Below are 20,527 nucleotides of genomic sequence, written 5' to 3'. Positions count from 1 at the left end.
CGGGGTGCATGGCCCTGGGATCCTGGCCACTCCCCACAGAGGCAGGTGCATGGCCCTGGGGCCCCGGTTGCTGCCCACAGAGGTGGGGTGCACGGCCCTGGGGCCCCGGCCGCTGCCCACAGAGGCGGGGAGCACAGCCCTGGGGCCCCGGCCGCTGCCCACAGAGGCGGGGTGCATGGCCCTGGAGCCCCGGCCATCGCTCTACTGCTACCACCTCTCTGCACAGCAGGTTCTCCATGGGCAAAGCCTCATAGGGATCTACTTTTGAGTGAGCTGGTGTGAGGGTCAGCAGTGACACAGATAAATGACCCAGTCCAGCAAGCCTGCCACAGCCTCCCCCCACTGCCCAGGCACAGACATCCCTTTGCTGAGTCCTCCCAGACTCTGCCCTGTCACCCCCAGCCTGGGGCTCCGCCCTCTGCAGCCAGCTCCTATTGCAGGCTTCACTTGCACATGGACAATCTTCTAACAGACACAAGGACAGAACCAACTCATGTGCCAGGACATGAATCCTCTCCTTTGTCCCTCGGGGGACCATGATGGGTCAGACCACTCTCACCCTTCACACCAAAAAGATATACCAAAGTTTGAACTGCCGGGACTGGAACATGTGACTTCATCTGGTAGACAGGTTCTATGAAAAGCAACAGAGTTAGTGACATCCCTCGAGCAAGGTTTGAACCCAGTCTGGTTGGTATCCGTTCCATGGTCAATGTATCCCAACTGACCCCTAGGGATCAAGTCCTCTGAGGCTATGATGCCACTGTCCCCTCCAATGTGACCCACACACCTCCCTCTCTCCTTCCACCTCAGGATTCACATCCCAGGTGGTCCCAGCTCACACTTCCCCTTCCCTCTCCTCATCCTTCTGCACCAGGCTTCCCTCTGCCCACCAAGACCACCCTTTCCAAGAGGCATACACACAGAACAGTCCTCCTCACGTCCCCCGCCCCGAAGCTTTTGCACACAGCAGCTGCCCAGTGAGCCCCTACATCCTGGCGCAGGTTTGTCTCCTGTGTGCTATTCCCTGGGTACTGACTTAGTCTTTACATACTTATTTGAAAGGCAGAGAGATCAATGGAGAAAGCCCGGCAGCACCCATCCACTGGTCCCCTCCCCAAATGCCCACAACAGCTAAGCCGGAAGCTGGTAATGCAATCAGGACCTCCCAGGTGGAGCACAGGGCCCAACACTTGAGTCAGCGCCAGTTACATCCCAGGATGTGTGCTGCAGGAAACTGGAGTTGGGAATGGGACAGGGAGAAGAACCCAGGCGCTCCCACATGGGGTGCTGACAGCCCAAGTGGCCTCTAACTACAACACCAAACATGTGCCCCTGGGGAGATCCCTAGCTATGCCATTAGGTCACTGTGTTTGCAGTTCAGACACAAACAAATCATGAAAGGAAGACAGCTGCCTGTCACCACCTCCCTGTATCAGGGTGATAAAGGATGAGTCTTCAAACTCCCTGCCCGGCCTAGGCTTCTCGGAGGACATCTCAGCTTCCCCAACGCTGCTATTAGGAAGGAACGTGATCAGCAAGGTGCAGGTGTGCTGTCTGCACTGATCCCAGAGTCTATCCAGAGAGAGCTAGGACCACACTCAGGGGAAAACAAGAATGAAAGAGAAATGATCTAAGTTAGACTTTCTTTTCCCTGGGCCTCACAGCATATTATCAGCAAATATACAGGACTAAAAGGAAAACAAGAAACACACCCTTGATGACAGCCACTGAGAAATGGATTTTATCTATTGGAAAGGCGGAGTGATAGAGACAGAGAGACAGACCTTCTACTGCCGGTTCGCTCCTCCAGTGGCCACAGCATCTGTGCTGGGCCAGGAAAACGTTGGGAGCTTCACCCAGGCTCCTGTGCAGGTGCAGGGACCCAAGCACTTGGGCCATCCTCTCTTACCTTCCCAGGCACATTAGCAAGAAGCAACAGACTGGAACTAGCACCCTCATGAACTTAACCCATCACACTACAAGGTCAGCTTCAACGACAGCCATTTTTAACAAGTGTCTCTTATTAAAAAATGACTAAAAATGAATCATTTACTAAAATAATGTCAGGCCTTCTCTGGGATTCAGAATAGATGAATCACAGCATAATTCAGCCTCAGGACCCACTGAGTGAGGGAGAGTGCCCCGTACCACTGCCTCCTCGATAAGCGTTTGGCACTCAGATACTGGACACTCGGCTAAGTCTCACCTTCCACGGCTACTGATGGCCTCTGGCTGGGACACCATGGATGCCAAGTGCACACTCACTGATGGCAAGGCTGCCAGGGCCAAGCATGCTGTACAGTCAGTGCTTTGAGCCACTAAGGACAGAGTATGCTGGGGGGAAACGGGGAGAGTCCTGGGGCTGCCTGGGCTCTGTGGGTTGGCTGTGAAGGGGGTCCCCGGCAGCAGTCTCAGCTGATGTCCAGCCCACTGACCTGAAGAGGTGATAGCACCGTGGAACATTGCCTCAGCACAAGTCACTCCTGGGGACGCTTGTCACCAATAGCGTCAACGAACACGTGTTTTCACAGAGTCCCACAAACACACCAGGCTGCCTGGTGCTAGCCCCTGGCAGCAGGAACCCCAGTTCTGTGTCTCAGCCTCAACAGCCAGGCTGCTCTGCAAGTTCGAGTCAAGTCCAGGTGTAGACTCCCTCTGGCTCTAGCCACCTGCTGGGTGTGGTTAAGAAACAGGGCAGCCAGCACTCGTATTTGCCCAGCCCAGGGTTCTGCCTACTTGGGGCATTTGGGGGTCTGAGTATTTCCTGGTTATTTTACAGCATCTGTCTATCAGATACCCAAAATACCTCATAGTCCACCTCCCCAGGGATGGCAGGTGGCCCGACTAGCAAGGCTCCAGCATCCCCTGGGACAAAATGATACCATACACAAACACACAGAGAACATATTTTCAAACTTGGTACCAAGATCCCACTTTCCAAAAGTTCTCCAGGTGGCTCTCAGTGCGGGGGACCCGGACTCTACTGGATCACCTCCCCAGCAAGGACGGGTTTCTGAGATGTAGTTTAGAGAATACCCCACTGACAGCACAGCCCAGGCTGAGGCCATGGCCTATCAGAGTCTATTTCAGACAAAGGCCATCGCTCTTGTCCTTCTTGATCTCCCTGAGATCGGACTCCAGGCCTGAGCACCCTGCAGAGCAGTCCACTTTCTTCTATTCTTTGGATTACACTGCCTGGCCTCACCACGCTTGGCAAGCGACCATGTCTTCCACCTCTGTAGGAACAACTGCAGGCCACAGTCACCAAGCACCTGCAAGGGCCAGGAGCTGTGGGTCTTTTTAAGAACAGAACCACGAGGGTGGAGGATGGGACTAAAGGAGGAAGGAAGCAGCCTTGGGGGAGGCTCTGGGCAAAAATAGGGCTGTCTGGGAGACAAACCAACCCTGTGTTGCTGGAACAGAGGATCCCTGAATAGGAGGATGGGGAACAGGGCTGGAGAGGCAGGGAGAAGTCTCAAAAGCTCACCAACCAGGTCCACCATCCTATCATAGAATGGAACTGGATCTGGGTCACGATGGACTGGACCACCACCTGCCACGCCAACATCCCACGTGGAGCAGCTGGCTGATACATGTGGAAAAGCAGCAACAGGTGACCCAGTGCTTGAACCCATGTGAGAGACTCAGACGGAGTTCCAGGCTCTGGCCTTTGGCCTGGCCCAGTCCTGGATGTTGGGTTACTGGGAACCGGGTGGGGGGTGGGGGAGTCAGCGGGTGGAACACCCTAAAGGATTTTGTTTTGGATGATCCATGGGTCAAGCAGCATGGAGAGACTGGGAACTTAATCGTGTCTGAAGGCACCGTTCTGGAAGGGACGGAACTGGTTTACTTCTCTGGCTAGAGAAACAATTGGCTGAGTCATAGGGCTGTGTGGTAAGGACTGTTAAGCGACAGGGATGGTGGTTAAAGGTTTATCAGGCTTCTGCTGCTGTGTCAGTGCAGAGAAGTACGCCAGTCCTCTCTATAATGTGACCTTACTAGTCAGTACTCACATTTGATTCTTTTGTGGGGCTGGCATTATGTCATAGCAAGTTAATCCCCTGCTTGCACCTGAAGCACCAGCATCCCATATGGGCTCAGGTTCACATCCCAGCTGATCCATGCAGCTCCCTGCTAACATGACTGGGAAAGCAGCAGAGGATGGTTCAAGTCCTTGGGCCCCTGCACCCACAAGCTCCTGGCTTCAGACTCGTTTTAGCCTTTGTGGTCATTTGAGAAGTGAACCAGCAGATCGAAGATCTCTTTCTCTGTTTCTCCTTCTTCCTCTGTAGCTCTTTCAAATAAAAATAACTAAGAAAATTTTTTTAAAAAAAACATTTTTTTTAAAAAATTAAGTGCCAAGGTTATAATACTGCTGAAGTATCCGCAGGCAGGATCCCAAGGGGTCACACTCAATTATGGGCGAGCCCTGCCCACAGCCTTGTACCTCCCAGTGCAAAGTGTCTTCCCCAAACTGGGTGGGCAGGTCCTCTCCAGGTGTATGCAAAGCACACGCGGAGGGTGGCCGCACACAGAGGAGCCTGCTCCTGTCAGGCTCACTTGATTAAAGCCAAGAATGCTGAATTGTGCCAAGTCTCACAGTCCAGGGAATCTACCCTCCTAACTCCTGCCAGCAGACAGCTGGGTGGCTTCAAGTTGTTCACCCTGTCAGGCAGCCACCGCCACCATGCATTTCCAGAGCTTTCTCATCTCCCCAAGGTGAAACGGACATGTTCATCAGAAACTTGGCATCACCCTCCCTCTGCCCCCTTTGCCTTCCGACACTACGAATGGGACTCCTCCTGGGACCTTGAGTAAAAACAATCGCACAAGGCTTGTTTGACACTGACGGCTTCTGTCGCTTAATCAGGGTTCACTTGTGCTGTGGTGTGAGCCGGGTGTCCTTTCCTGGTGTTAGGGCTGTGTATGCTGTATTTGTCCACCTATCATCCATCAGGGGACACTCTTGGGTTCTTCTGAGCATGTACCGTAAATGTTTGAAAGGCAGAGTTACAGAGAAAGAAAGACGGAGAAACGCCTTCTATCTGCTGGTTCATTCCCCAAATGGCTGCAATGGCCGGAGTTGAGCCTAACCAAAGCCAGGAGCCAGCAGCTTCCTCTGGGTTTTACACGTGGGTGCAGGGACAGAAGCACGTGGGCAATCCTCTGCTGCGTTCCCAGGTCATCAGCAGGGAGCTGGACCAGAAGTGAGCAGCTGAACTTGAACCAGCACCCACATGGGATGCTGGTGTAACCATGTGTACAGTGCCTGATCCTGGTCCTTATCTCAGAACATCTTTCTAGTGAGAGCTACATAGATGACTAGACCCCAATTTGTGCCCTGATATAGCTAACGACAAGAAGCAAACCCAGGAGCCCAGGTACTGGACCGAGCCCAGGAGCCCAGGATGTAGGGCACCTCTGGTGGGCAGGGAAGCCTTAGCTGTTATAGCATTTGAGACCCCTGGCCTCCCCAAGGAGGGACCAGATTTGTCAGGTGGGAGGGAATAAGAAAGGCCAGCCTGCAGAGGAGCTGATGAAGGTACGAGAGGGTCCAAGGACAGATGGAGTACTGGGCTGCACACAGCCCCGGATGATGGGGGACTGCGCTGCACACAGCCCCGGCTGACAGGGGGCTGCACATGACCGTGGCTGACGGGGGACTGGGCTGCACATGGCCCCAGCTCATTGTGGCTCCTCCTGACTGTAATACGTCTTCCCAGGTTTGTAAACAGAGCAGTGACAGAATGAGATTCAGAGGTTTGAGAGGCAGGGTGCTTCTTTACCTGGCCCCGGTTGGGGAGTTCCAGCCATAGCCCTCTCAGAGCAGCCCCTGACACACATTCCTCTGCATCTCCCCGAAACTCCTCCACAAGCTCTCATCACAAGGTGGTGGCCATGACCTTGCCCACAAGCCAATGCCCTCTTGGGGTGTGTGTCCAGGCTCCTAGAAAGCTCTGGCTCTGCCCGGCATCCCTTTCAGCCAGCATATCACCCCTGCTACAGGTACCAAGCAGGCTGGCCTCATCCCCGATCCCACGGGGACGTCCAAGGAGTTTGTCCCTCGAGATCTTAGGGCCACCATGTCTAACTCCATGCACTGGGCAGCAATGAGGCACAAGCGTGTGCTGCCAACCAGTTATGGAGGCCTGACGCAGAGATGCTCGAGTCCGCAGGGCAAGGTCTCTGCAGTGACTTCTCTCCCTGGCTTGCTGAACCTGCCTGCTCCCAATGTCTCCCCCTGGTCTCCCCCAGTATGTGTGTCCCCATCTGTTCTCCTAAGGACATCAGCAGGATTGCATCAGGACCCACCAGCAGCCTCATTTTAGCTCATGACCTCTTTAATGATCCTGTCTGCAGATGCAGTCACGTGCTGAGTTGACAGGACTTAGGGCTTCAGGATACATGTTCTGGGGGGCAATAAGTCCCACAACCCCAGAGTTCCAGGGCACACCTGTGTAAGGCAGTCCCAATCAGCACTGGCAACCTCGAGACATCCTCCAAGTCCTGGACCTGTGTGTTTGATCACCTGCTAGCCTGGGCTCGGCTCTGGCCTCTGATGTTACCCATGGTCCTTGTCTCAGGTTTGGGTCCCAACTTACAACTTAGCAATCCCCATTGTGACATTTCCTAGCTTACCTCCCTGCCTACCTGAAGATTTATTTACTTGAAAAAGTGATATGAAAGGCAGACAAAGGGATCTCCCATCTGCTAGTTCACTTCCCAGAAATCTGCAACAACAGAGGCTGGGACAGACCGGAATGGGGGCCTCCATCCAGGTCTCTCACGGATGGCAAGAACTCGCGCACTTGGGCCCTCCTCCACGGCTTTCATCAGTAGGGGGCTGGGTCCAAAGTGGCATCAGGCACTGGTGGCAGCCTCACCTGCCACACCACAGCGCTGATCCCTTAGTGTGTTTTAAATAGGGGATGTGTGTTCTCACGTTGCTCTGGGCAGCAGAAATTGTGTAACTGGTCTCATCCCAAGAAAGGTTTGGGCAGTATGACCTTCACCCTCTGTAGGTGACCTTGCCTTCTGGGCTCCCTTGGAGATCTGGAGTGAACACCTGGGACCTTCTCTAACTCTAAAAAAGCAGCTGCAGGACGTGGACCCTGGGCCCCAGGCCCACCTGGCCCCAGCCCCAGCCCACCTGGCCCTGGCCCACCTGGCCCTGGCCCCAGCCCTGGTCCACCTGGCCCCGGCCCCAGCCCACCTGGCTCCAGCCCCGGTCCACCTGGCCCTGGCCCCAGGCCCTGATGAGAGCAAAATACCTGGGAGAGATCTCAGTCTGAGGCTGTTGAAGCACACAATGCTTAAGTGGTTAATACTCCAATAAATCAATAAATCTCCATAAATCATCCAGTCACTCCTTCCAGACAGAAGCAGAGTCAGCACCACACCCCGCCTACCCCTCAGGGGGAGCGGCACCCTTGCTCTGGAATCGTTTCCCACTCTGTCTGAGCCAGGCATCCCACTGGCACTTGGGAATTGCAACTGGACCAAATGAACAGGAGCAGGAGACAAGGCCAGAGCAACCAGCTTTCAGACAGGCCAGAGGCTTCTGACTCCTGGGAGGACAAGGACAAGGACGGGGCCACCACGACGGTGGCAGGCGGGCTCCCGTATCTCTTTTCTCTATCTTTTTTTTGGGGGGTGGGGTGGGGATAGCATATTTGTTTTTTTTTTCTTTTTATTATTATTGCTATCATTTTATGATGCAGTTCTCTTTTCTCTTTCTTTATGGAATCTGAACCTTGATTTGTGACTTGTCTCTGAGAGTCACAAGCAGGTTTTAGTGGCATGTGCTAACACGGAAATGAATGGGCTACGGCCCCCCAAAAGGGAAGGGGCTGCCGCCTACCTCGGGGCAGATCTAGTCGGGACCAACAATGACACAGACCCTCGGAAATCTCCAGGTCACTTGTTTGGAGACCCACCTACTGATAAGGACCAGAGACAACCTTGAACAAGAGAAATGACTGAACCCAGAACACAGATGGAGCTCTTTGGGATGACTGGGACCAAAGTCATGGGCCTCAATAAAAAGGCGTGGCCGGGAGAACACTCCAAGAGCTCCCCTTTGTTACTGCTCTTTGAGCCCTGCCCACGCAGCTCGAGGTCCCCGCCAGCTCCCGGGAAACCCTCCTCTTTTCTCAGATCCTTGCCTTCCCTGTGCACAGCAGAGCCTGCTCCGAGCAGCTTTCAGCACGCTTGCCTGATGTTCAGGTTTCTGAGCCGGGCAGGGCCCCACCGCCTCTTTGGATGCTGGCTGCCTCGTCTGGGACCTGTGGCCAGGGATCTGTTCACCTTTCAGATCAGAATGACAAGAAACTAATCTAGCCACCAGCCACCACATGGCCCCCTTTTCTGGTCCACCTCCTCCCAGCTGGAAGGCACAGCTACTTCACATGGACACGAACATCCGGGCGCTCCCAAGGGTCACAGGCTGAGGCCTATCAGCTCCTCCCACCTCCACACTCCTCAGATGACTGGGCCGGAGGTTTCCCAGGTGCCTCTTTCCCCAGGTGTGCCTGCAGTGGGCGGGGCAGGCATTCCCAGGTGTTCTTCGGCCTCACAACCTCCCTGGAGGTGAGGCAACATTAACCCCACCCACCCACGCAGGGAAGAGGTGATGAAACCCATCTCTGAAGATAAGGTTGCGGCCATCAGCCAGAGCTGGTGCTGCAGCCCCTACCTGCTGAAGTCAGTGAAAGGCACCTGATGGCACAGTGCCCCATGCTGGGGAGACATACAGACAGGGTCCTCCTCAGCACCCAGACGGTGCTGGGTGCTGTCCCGTGCAGCAGGACTGATGGCAGGGAGCGATGGGAGCCAGGGGGCTACAGGAAGGAGGGGCGCATGTTCCAGGCCAGGGAACAGCATGAACAAGCTAGGAAGGCAGTGAGAGGCACCAGGCTGGACAAGGGAGGCGGCCAGGGATGAGAGGCGGACGGGTGTGTGTTGTATTTACTGTGTGGCTGGGGTCTGTGCTGGTTTTCAGAGCAGCACAGTGAGGCAGGGGCCAGAGACAGCAGAAGTCCGCCCCCACAGAGGTACAGCACAACACCCCTCGGATGCACAACAGTGGCCAGACACGAGGTCACCATGACAGGGCCATCCGGATAGGCCAGCCAAGGAGAATGGCCTGGGCCCTAGCAGGGCCTTCCTGGCACCTCCCCAGACAGTGGCTGCCAGCTAAGTCTTGTCGCCGCAGCCTGAATGCTTCAGACTTTATGATAGTAGCAACAGGGCCCTGGCAGGCAGGGGGTCAGGGGAGGAGGGCTGCCTTTTCCCTGGATCTGATATTTGGGAAAGCAGCTGGTTGCATAGGAAGCCAGTCCTAGCTCTAGCAATCCCCATGTCCATGTCTTCTTAGCCTTGTGGAAGAAACAGCTGGCACTGCCCCTCCCTGCCCATCAGCTTCCCTAGGAACAGGGTGATATCCACTTGCCACCCCATGTCCTTCTCAGTATCACCCCTCGCTCCGTGGGCCAGTACAAATAAGGTTCGCTCCTCATCCACTTCCAAAACCCTGTGCTCAGGCAGCCTCTCCCCTTCAAATGCCCTCCTCCCTGCCCGTCTGCCGAGGCGGCAGAGCCCCAAGTCTCCACGGCAGGTGCAAAGCTTGGCCAAGACCTTTTCCTCACCCCACACGAACTCCCTCCCCAAGTTGTCTCCTTGGCTGACCAGGCTCATCTTGCAGGTGTCCCTGAAGAGCACCTGTCACGACCAAAGTCCCAGGAGAAGTCGCTCTGTGGGCCTCATCAGCCCTGCTCTACTCAGCAACCCTCCGCACAGCTCTCCCCTTGTCATATCCCGTACTCCACTCAAAGCTCTTATGTTAAAAAAATATATGTATTTGAAAGGCAGAGTTTAATGAGAGAGAAAGGGAGACACACAGATTTTCCATCTGCTGGCTCATTCCCCAAATGACTGCAATGGCTATGGCTGGACCAGGCTGGAGCCAGGAGCCAGGAGCTTCTCCTGGGTTTCCCATGTGAGTGGCAAGGGCTCCTTTATTGCCTCCCCAGGCAGTGGCTCAGCCCTCTACGCAGCCACAACGCTGGCCCCAAACCTGAGACTCTCACATAGTTTAGTCCTGCTACAGAGTTGCATAACTCCTCTCCACTCAAGACACTTGTGTCTCCTTTCTGTATCGCCTGCTGACCACAGCAGGCTCCTGTGTGCTAGGTTTGGGTTAAGGTTAGGGTCAGGGCCCTGCAGCTGCCACCTGCCCTGCTGGGACACATACTCAGATGTCGGTTTCTCACACAAACCAGTTAGTCTCGGTCAGGGTGGGAGTGTGCATTTACTGCTCTCTCATTTCCCTTTATTTCCACACATTTAACTCAGCCTGTAATTAAAAGATTATGATTTGGTCGGACAGGGTGTGTCCCCGCTGTCACGAGTTCTGTGTATCCCTGACATATAGCCCAGTACTCAGCTCACAGTAGGCTCCTGCGACAGGAAGGAGCCAGGGGAGGAGAGACTGGGAGATTCAAAAGAAAGAAAAAAAAAAAAATCACCCTCAGTAAATGCTTAACAAGCAAAGAACACCAATCAAATCCTGATCCGCAGAGCCTGCCACTTCCGTGTGTCAATACAGCTGATTCCAAACCGCTCTAGTGGCCCACCGCAGGTGCGGGCAGGAGGGGCAGCGGCAGGCACGCTGCCCGGCACAGCACACCCCTCCACGCCTGGCAGAGCAGATCTGACAGTCACACAGCCAGCCTAGTCTGAAACAACCTGGACGGACTATGTGATAGAAATCCTGCTAAAGACAACCAGGAATGTACAACGTCACACGGGAGAGGAGAGGTTGCACAGCAGGTTCCTGAGGAGAGCCTGGAGAAGGGCAGGCAGGCCCAAGGCGCTGGGACGGCTCCGACTCCCCAGCCGGGTGGGAAGTGGGGTTCAGAGACTGGCTCCCCATCCACAAAGGGCCAAGGCTGGAAAAGGGTTCAGGAGTCAGATCTGTGACTCCTGGTTATCTCCTGGTTATCTCCTCTGACCTGTTTCCCTGTCCGGCAATGTTTACCAAGTGCTAAATGAAAGCAGACCAGGTACTGCAATACCTCACAGAAAGAGGTAATACGATAAAAGTGGCCAAAACCAAAACGAAAACAAGCAAACCAAAAAACCACGGGATTCCCCCCCTCCCCCGTCTAATAGAACAAAACACAGAAATTCTAAATGCAGCATAAAACCTGAAAACTAGATGAACAAGCCTGAACCCAAAGTCCCTGAGCAGGAGGAATGCCACACACAACACGTGAAGACAGATCAGCAACTGGGAGGAAGCCATTTACAAGCCAGTTAAAGGGTCAATTTACACACCACGTGCTCCTATAAACACTTCAGAAAAGCACGTTCTGCAGGCCGGCCTTGTGGCATGGCCAGCAAAGCTGCCACCCGGGACGCTGGTTTGAGTCCCAGCTGTAACACTTCTGACCCAGCTCCCTGCTCACACACATGCGGCAGCAGAAGGTGGCAGAGGTGTGGGGCCTCAGACTCGAAACATGGGAGGCCTAGCTGGAGCTCCTGGCTCCTGGCTTTAGCCTGGCCCAGTTCCGGCCCTTGTGCCATTTGAGAAGTAAACCAGCAGATGGAAGATCTCTCTCACTCTCTTTCACTCTCTCTCTCTCTAATATATAAGTAAATCTTTAAAGAAAAACAAATGTTCTCTGCCACGTATATATCCCACCTAGGATACGGACAGTTCAGAGGAAAGGAAATACAAATGGTTCAAAAAGATTCAGAAAGACGTCGAGGCCCTCCTGGAAAAGACACGCAAAGTACAATGACCAAATACAAACCGGCACACATCTGACCAGGAAAAAGGCAGAAGGCTTGTCTCCCTGGCCAGGAGGGGTGCCTCAACAGCTACGATCTTTCCAGAAAACATTTCAGCAATATCTATCCCAATAGAAACGTAGCTTATCTTCACCCTCGAACTTCCAAGAATTCCCTGACCATGTGCAAGCAGTGGGACATGCCGGGGGTGCCTGCCTGCTGGCCCCATCTCAGCAAAGGCTACAGGACAAGTGGAACATGCCGGGGGGTGCCTGCCTGCTGGCCTCATCTCAGCAAAGGCTACAGGACAAGTGGAACATGCCGGGGGAGGGGGGTGCCTGCCTGCCGGCCCCATCTCAGCAAAGGCTACAGGACAAGTGGAACATGCCGGGGGGTGCCTGCCTGCTGGCCCCATCTCAGCAAAGGCTACAGGACAAGTGGAACATGCCGGGGGTGCCTGCCTGCTGGCCCCATCTCAGCAAAGGCTATAGGACAGCCTCCAAGCCTTCCCAACAGGGACAATGGAGATCACAGCCCAGCCAGACATCCCGAAGGAGGAGGGCGTCTCTCCAGCGATGTGCATCCATCGCCCGCATGAGTGAAAACAAGCCAACAGTGGATTCGACCATTACTAGTAGAGACAATATGTCAACGGAAATAGAATTCAGGCTTCATGGAGGATATGTAGCATACAAATGCTACATGGGGATTCTATTTGTTTTTGTACCAATTTTTGTTTTTTAAATTTCTGCTTTTGGTGAACTTTTTGAGCTTCTTATGCCTAAGAAAGTGGTCCCTGTGGCTTGCTTCCAAAGAGGAAAAAAAAGACACCAAGAAATGTCACACTGGCTGTGTGCTTTCCACAGCATGTATGTAGGTCTTCTGTCGCAATTCCCAAAGAGGGACACATGAAATGTGTGACATACCCTAGACCAAAGCCACCAGTGGGATGACGCAATGGTCGTCAGGCCAGCATTAAGAGTCCAAGGGGTTTTGGCACATCCTACATTTAAAATGCTTCTGAAGATTTGGCGACAATGCTTGTGATATAGAATCAAAAGCAAATAGCAGATGCAACTGACCATGGGATGACCACTTTGATTAAAATCATAGAAGTATATAAACTCGCATATGTAAAGTACTTCAAAAGCAAAAACTAGGGCCCAGTGTGGTAGCCTGTAAGCTAAAATCCTCACCCTGAAGATACTGGGATCGCATATGGGCACCAGTTCTAATCTTGGCATCCTGCTTCTCATCCAGCTCCCTGCTTGTGGCCTGGGAAAGCAGTCGAGGACGGCCCAAGATCTTGGGACCCTGCACCTGCGTGGAGACCCAGAAGAGGCTTCTGGCTTTGAATTGGCTCAGCTTTGGCCATCGTGGAGACTTGGGGAGTGAATCATCGTTCGGGAGATCATCTTCTCTGTCTCTCCTTCTCTCTATATAGCTGACTTTCCAATAAAAATAAATCTTTAAAAAATGAATCAATGAATTAAGGAGGAAATAAAAAGGCTCTACCATTAAAACAAACAAAAAAATGCAAAAACTAATTGTTGGGCTAAGATAACAGAAGCGCGGGCTGGTTTTAAAATATGACTAAGGCAATGGTGGTGGAACTACTTTTAGTCTTTATTAAACTGTACTGAAGTCAGTTTCAGTAACTTCTAGCAAAAGAATACAAATCGCTTCCTGAGGTAACTCAATCATTTTCAAGTGAAAGGGCCAAACATCTTGGTGAACACAAGCGACTGTCAGAGAACTCCAAAAAGTTCATGAAAAATAGAATTTAGGCATAAGAGTATGTAAGCGTAAAAAAAAAAAAAACCCTTTAAATCCATCCATAGTGTTTCCGGCACACACACCCTGTGAACTTTCTCAAGACCCCTCGCAGAGGAGACGTCAGGAGATAGGAGGAGGGACAAAGATCCCACACTTGAAATACAGGGGCACGATGGGCTCGGGAGGGCCAGCTGCTGGGGCTTTGGGACAGGACACCGTGGGCCGTTCAATACAACCGGTGAGTGTTTGGAACCAACAAGATTCACAGAGAATGAGGCAGGATAAACTGCAAAATTAGTGACAGCAATTTTTTTTTGATGTGAGGAGTTGTAGGTCTTTTGCTTTTGTTTTGTTTTCACTTTTCATGTTCTGAACTTTGCGGCTGAAACCTCAGAAGTCTGTGAGAACTGGGGCCGCGTGGGGTGGGGGTGAGGGGACAGCAGGTGACCCGGCTGCAGACGGTTTCATTCTTAGTTCCTCAAAATCCACACTGCGCTTGATGTGCCTTTCAACAGGAATGAAACGGGAGCTAAAACACAGGCGACAGAAGTCTTCAGGAGCCTGAAGATATGGCTCATGGCGCCAAGCACCCGCCCTCCTCAGAGGCGTGGTTACTGACAGGGGTTAGCAGCTGTCCCTTGAGGAACTCACGCACGTGCAGATGTTATGCCAACCACGAAGGATGGCAGGACAGAAGGTGGGGGCATGAGGACAACTCTGAAGGCACCATAGACTGGGTGAGGCACACATCCAAAGCTCCATGGAGCTTGGAAAAATCCAGAATGATGAAGATAAAGCCTGCCCCAAGTGGGGCTGGGGAAGTCCTGACACCACCAAGCACGGAGATGCTGGCAGGTGTGCACTGCCCGGAGTCACGGGACAGGTTCAAGTACACCGCACCTCAGCTGCCAGCTCTGCCCTGGAACTCCTCGTCAGGTTAGCACGCACACACAGGGCTGGCTGTGTTGGGGACTGAGTTTAGGAGACGCCAAGGTGGAGGCATGGACAGGCCTGATTCTGTCACAGACGGCAGCACTGGAAGCAGGCGGATAAGACTCCCAGGGTCCGGGCGAGCCTGAGCCTTATTCACTTCTCGACAAGGAAGAACAGCTTTGGGATGGGCTGCCTTTAGCTACCAGGGACAAAACTGGTATCTGTCCTGGGGCCTCTCCAAGGATGCCTACTGGACATCATGTCGGACAGAGGGGACAAAAGGCGGTTTTTCTCAGAGCCTTGGACCTGGCACGCACCACCAGAAGGGGACACAAAGCTGACAGGTACCTGCCCCTAACTCCTGCACCTGCCGTAGCACCCACTCCACATATGGGCATCTGATAGAGCATGCAACAGACACAGCCCGCAGGGAAAGAAGCCTGCCTCAGTCCTGCCCAAAGCGAGCCTGCAGAGCTCTTTTCAGCCTGCCAGGGAACAGATCACAGGCAGGAAGGACAATCCTCCTTGGACCTTTCTTGTCCGTCAAAGTCAATATGCCCTTTCTAGCCGTCATTGTACAAGAATAACAAACAACTTCCTGCAATTCTTGTCCTCAGGCCTTCAACCCTTAAGATCTGACCCTGTCCCAGCCATGCAACCTCAACGTTTCATCATCAAGTACCAACACCCCCACCCCGACCCCCCAAAAACCTTGCCACATGCCGATGGTGCTGTCGCTGACCCTAACTGGTATAATTCAGGAAAATCACCCATGTCTCCTCCATGGGCACCACAAAGCCTTCTGCAAAGAGGCTGCTTCCCAGGTCCCCACACTAAGGCCACAATGTTAGACCCCAGCACAGAACATTCAAGTTCAAGGTTGTGTATCCTTCAAGCCCAGGACACAGCACTCCAGATCTGTGCTGACTCGGACCCACCATCTCTTTCTCTGTCCCAGGGCAACCTTAACATAGGTGAAACCGTTGTCTAGTCCTTACTCCTGGCAGACACATGTAGCAAAGTAAATGCTCACCATTTAAACGCTCATCACCCCGAGGCTACACACTCTTGACTCCAGCTCGGGGAACAGATGGGGCTGTGAAAGACCCCGAAGGGAACCCCCTTACCCGACAGGAGCCGAGTCTGACACTTCTTCCCACGGGACACAGACCCTTGCCGGCCAGGTCAGTACAAGACTGAAACAGCAGTGAGGATGATGATGTAACTAACAGTTTCATCTTAGGGCTCCCTGAGCCCCGGCTGCTGACTAACACACTGGGAAGATGGGAGAGGACCCACACACAGAAAGGACGACCACGAACCGCCCCAGGTCATGCTCACAGAGTAGGAAGACCTCCACCAGGAGAGCACAAAGACTTTGGAATCCAAACTAATCATTGACAACCAGAAGCAGAGGATTAATGACGGTAGAGAAAGAGAGATGTACCATCCCTGCTACTCCCACTGCTAGGTGGGTCACTCCAGCTGCTTCTCACCCAGGCAAGGAGAGTTTATTCGGCCTGGGGCTGTTGAGAGGGAGGCTCAGCTCTCAGCACTGCCCCGCTTCCCCCGCGCCTGGGCCTTCCATGGTCTCCCTGCCTCAGCTCCAAGCAACAGCATTGCAAGGGCAGTGGCCATCAACCCCCTCTTCCTGCCCCCAGCTAAGTCCCGGGGAGTCCTCTAAGTGACACTTGGTTGGCGAGGCCACATCTAAGTTCAGCTGGCTTTGGAGGGGGCGGTGGCCTTGGCAAAGGATTTTCAGCAGCTCTGCCGGTAACTTCTTCAGGTCTGCGTCCAAAGAAGTGGATGGTGCTGGCCGGCGGCCAGCGAGGGGGCTGTCAGCGGGACCCGATCAAACCAGGCTCCAGCCCCTGGGCCCTGATCCAGGACCGTGTCCCCAGGCGTCAGCTGGCCACAGGACAGCGGTCTCACCTTCCCTGTCTATGGGTCACCCAGAGGTCCCAATTCGTTTTAAGGGGGAAGGAATGTACTTTCCACACACGTCCTGGGATGGGAGTTTGGGTGCAAAGCAGGAGAGGCTGCGGTGCCTCCTTCGCACCGGGGCTTCCGCAGCGTCACCGCGGAGAGCGGTAAAAAGTCCTTCGTACACCCCAAGTAGCACCGCTCACACGCGGGCCGCCGGTGCGCACGCACGAGCAGCCCTGACTGGGGGGTTGGAGTGTCTCCACCGACCGCGCAACCCCGGGGGCTTGGGCTGCAGGGACAGGGAAGGGAACAGCGGCCAAGGGACAAGGGCAGCGACAAGGTGGCCTTACCTTGCTGACTACGTTCTGGACGAGGCCCGTGCGGATGCCATAGTCCCACGCGCGACAGTCGCAGTTGGAGGCGTTGTCCCCCTTGTCCGGGGGAGACGGCAGCGGCGGCGTGTCGCCCTCCTCCGCGCCGCCGTGGCCGCTTGCGTTGCGCGTAGCCCCCCAGGCCGTGGCGGAGAAAGGGGTGGGCGCGGGGCTGGTCCAGTTGCCCGGCTCGCCCCAGGGGCCGCCGAGCGTGGTCCCCGCCAGCTCCGAGCCTTTGCCGGCCCCGCGGCACCAGAAGTTAGGCTGGTCCAGGAGGAAGGAGTCCGAGAACTGGGTGAAGCCGATGAACAGCGCGGGGATCCAAGTGAGCAGCACGAGGGTCCTCTGGTAGCCGCCGCCTAGGCCCCCGAGGAAGGGCAGCACCGACCCGTCGTAGTCCAGCAGCAGGAGGCTCGGGGCCGCCGCCGCCGAGCAGCAGCCCGGGTGTGGGCCGCCGCCGCCGCCGGGAGGCAGCGCGGGCAGCGGCTGGATCTCACCGCTGCCTCCGCCGGAGCCCGCGCGCCCCCCGAGGGGCGCCGAGGCCGCTGCGTCCCCGGGCGGCAGGGAGCCATTCTCCTCGGTCGGGGGCAGCTGCCGCCCGGGCCCGCCGCCCGCCGCGTCGCGCCGCCGGTCTATCGCCATGGCCCGGGCCCGCGGCGCCCGCAGTGGAGGCGCATAGACGCGCGGCGGAGGTTCCCGGGGAGCCCGGGGCAGAAGGCGCCGGGCCGGGCCCGCGCGGCTTGGGAAGACAGAGCTCCGCGGCACCACGGCGCCTCAGGCCACCCCCATGCCGCCTGCTCGCCGGAGCCCGCGCCCCGGGCGCTGCGGCCCCGCTTGGGCGCGCCGGGCAGAGGCGGGCAGAAAAGCCGGCCGGGCCCTCAGCCGCCGCCGCTCATCCGCCCCGCGGCCCCGGGCGCCCGCGGCCGAGCCCGCCGCAGCTCTCCGCTGCTCCGCGCCGGCCGCCGAGGGAAGGAGGCGGAGGAGGAGGAGCCGGCGCCGCGTCTGCCGCGCGCCCTTGCCAGTGACTCGGGGCCCTGCGGCCCCCGGTGCGGGAGGTGGTGGCTTCTGCTCCCCGGCGCCCGGGATGTATTTATCGGACTTCGGCTGCCTCCCGGAAGCCGCGAGCTCACGATCCAGCCAGCCCGGCCGGCCGAGCTCCCAGGCTCCACTGAGCCTCCCTCCTCCTCCTCCTCCTCTTCTCCTGGCTCCCGGCCCGCCCCCTCTCCCCCCGCCGAGGTGGAGGTAACCGCGGCACCTGCTGCGCCCGGCTCCAGCGCGCGAGCGCCCTCTCCAGCCGGGACGCGCGCCGCGCCGGGCGCGAGGAGGCGGGGAACCGGGACGGCCCGGGCCCGCCCCGGCCGCGGAGGATGCCCCCTGCCCGTGCCCCTGGCGCTGGGCTGGCACTGGAGGCAGACGCGCGAGGGGCAGGGGGCGTGGGCCGGCCGGGGATCTGGCGGTGTGGATGCGAGCGAGGCAGTGGGGCTTCCACCCCCGCCCCCAATCCTGAGCGCGCGGGTCTCAGGGACCTCGGTTCGCTTCAGGGGCGCCCAGCTCCCTGCTGAACCGCCACGCGCTCCCAAGTCGCGAGCCTGCAGTGGGGGGCGAGGGTCCCCCGGGCCTTGGCGAACGACCCTCTGGTTTTTCCAGTCGCTTCCCGAGGGCGCCTGAGGCCGGCCGCAGCGCCCACTCCCAAATCGCCATGTCTCTTCCTTGCACCCCACCTCCGTTCCAAAATGCCACGTTCCGGCAGGCGCGACGCTGGAAGAAGGATTCGTGGCTAACGCCGTGTTATGTATGCACATGGCGAACGCGGTCGGCGATGGCTTCTCCGCGGCCGGACCCAGCGGCTCAGGTTCGCGTTCGGTCACCCGCCGGGGACACGGGCGCGCACGTCCGCGTTGTCGCGCTGGAAACCCGCACCGCTGCTCGGCGCCAGCCCTTCCCAGCTGGCGCTGTCCGCTGTGCCACCAGCCAGCCCTGCGGCAAACGGGCGGCGTGAGCGTTATTTTTCTTTTTTTCTCCTACACCCAAGGGCCGGGCCCCCCGTGGGAATTGCGCGGCACGCTTTGCCCCAGCTTGCCCACCCACACGTTCGTTTTCGGAGAAGTTTATTTATGGAGATGTAAAGCGGAGCCATCCGTTGTTCATCTTTATTTTTAAAAAAAAAGTGAAAACAATACTGAAGTGTTTTTGCTTTTTGTGAAACAATGCTGAGAGCTTTTCACTTTCCAGAACACACTCTAAGCTACAGAGGCCTAATGCGTTCCTTCGCCCTGGCGTGTCTGGCTCAGCTACTCGGGCTGGAGAGGAATGGGTTTGCCCATGTTCCCCGGCCAGGTGTGCTTTCGGCGCCAAATACCTGCAGCTGGGAGAGACCAGTTTGTGAAGGCTGCCGGCTGCCGGCTGCAGTCGAGAGGGCTGGGCCTAAGGGGGTGGGGAGAGATGGTGGACCTCGCCGCGGGCTGGGGAGGAGAGATTAGATAACAATAAGCAGTAGGGGCCCCTAAGGCTTGTAGAAGATCCCTAACACCTGAGAAATGAGTCCCTAAAAGCTGCTGCTGGTGGTGGCACGCACGCACGTGTGTGCCTGGTCCTGGCTTGGTTTCCCAGCTTCACCTGCAGCACGAGATTCCCTACTCTGCGCCCTCTCCTCCTTGGAGAAGGCATTGCCAAGGGCTGGCCTCCAAGCGTGGGACACAGGAATGCTGGGCCTTTGACCTGCCTTCACCACTCTGTGCTCTGTCGTCGACAAGCTGCAGGGCTGTTTCTGAACTTGAATGCAACCTTGCTTTTTCATTTCTTTCTCTAGAGGTCGTGTGTGTGTGTGTGTGTGTGTGTGTGTGTGTGTGTGTGTGCGCGCGTGCCTCTTCTTTCCCTGGTCGCCCAGACCTGTTTGTTTTCTCCCAGCTCATTGCAAAACAGGTACTGATCTTGACTTTCAGGGTCCTCCGAAGCAGAACAGGCGTGGTTGGGAGTTGTTCAGAGCCCACATTCAGAGAACCCGCTAGAGATTTTCTGTTTTCACCACGCAGAGGGGCAGATTACAAAAGGTCTTTGTCCGTGGGTGTTTGTCCCTGACTTCATTCCATCGCTGTTATTAGTCCACGTTCAAAACAAAAACAGCATAAAAGATGCATTTCCAGAATTCGGTGATGTGTTGGAAAACAGTGCCGCCTTACAATGCTTGGAGCTCACCGCCCACAGCACCAGCCCAAGAGTTATCACCCATGTTGGGACACACCCCCTAATGTTCTGTGCCACATAGGCCCACATGTTCGAGACCCAGCTGCTCCACTTCTGAGTCAACTCCCCGCTAATGTACCTAGAAAAGCAGTAGAGGATGGCTTACGTGTTTGAATTCCTGCTACCCACAAAGGAGACCTGGTTGAGTTCCAGGCCGCAGGCTCTAGCCTGGCCGACCTCAGCCATGCAGCTGTTTGGGGAGTGAACCAACAGATGGACGATCTCCCTCCCCTTTCTTCCTTTCTCTCTCTAACTCTTTCAGATAGATAAATAAGCCTTTAAATATACATATAGACACATACATGTTACTGATTGGAAGTTTCCCTAAATCTCTCTTGTACCCACATCTCCCCCTAAATCTACAAAAGAAAATGAAAATTTAATTAATTTAAAATAAAATGGCCTTTGGTGTATGAAGACACAGCGCAAGTGATCTCACGGTAGACCCCAGACAACAGGATGAGGAGGAAGAATTGGACACT

The 20,527-nt window shown here is 55.7% G+C and overlaps 1 protein-coding gene across 3 annotated transcripts in view; it reads right to left on the bottom strand.

Annotated features, from left to right (window-relative positions):
* The window catches only part of SLC22A23 (solute carrier family 22 member 23), a 150,027-nt gene extending 132,470 nt beyond the window's left edge, over window positions 1-17,557 (bottom strand). The window contains exon 1 of one of the 3 annotated variants that reach the window (XM_040984043.1): window positions 16,782-17,557. In XM_040984043.1, coding sequence (XP_040839977.1) covers window positions 16,782-17,444 — 663 coding nt within the window. In that variant the 5' untranslated portion in view covers window positions 17,445-17,557. The remainder of the gene's footprint in view (window positions 1-16,781) is intronic. The other 2 variants (XM_040984042.1, XM_040984041.1) reach the window with 2 other exon arrangements.
* Between the last annotated feature and the right edge of the window lie 2,970 nt (window positions 17,558-20,527).

The sequence above is a fragment of the Ochotona curzoniae genome, unplaced genomic scaffold, assembly GCF_017591425.1.
Source record: "Ochotona curzoniae isolate NIBS_2020 unplaced genomic scaffold, NIBS_Ocur_1.0 contig_4064, whole genome shotgun sequence".
NCBI lineage: Eukaryota > Metazoa > Chordata > Mammalia > Lagomorpha > Ochotonidae > Ochotona > Ochotona curzoniae.
Note: the sequence above shows the minus strand (reverse complement) of the source record. Positions and strands in the feature narration are given on the sequence as shown.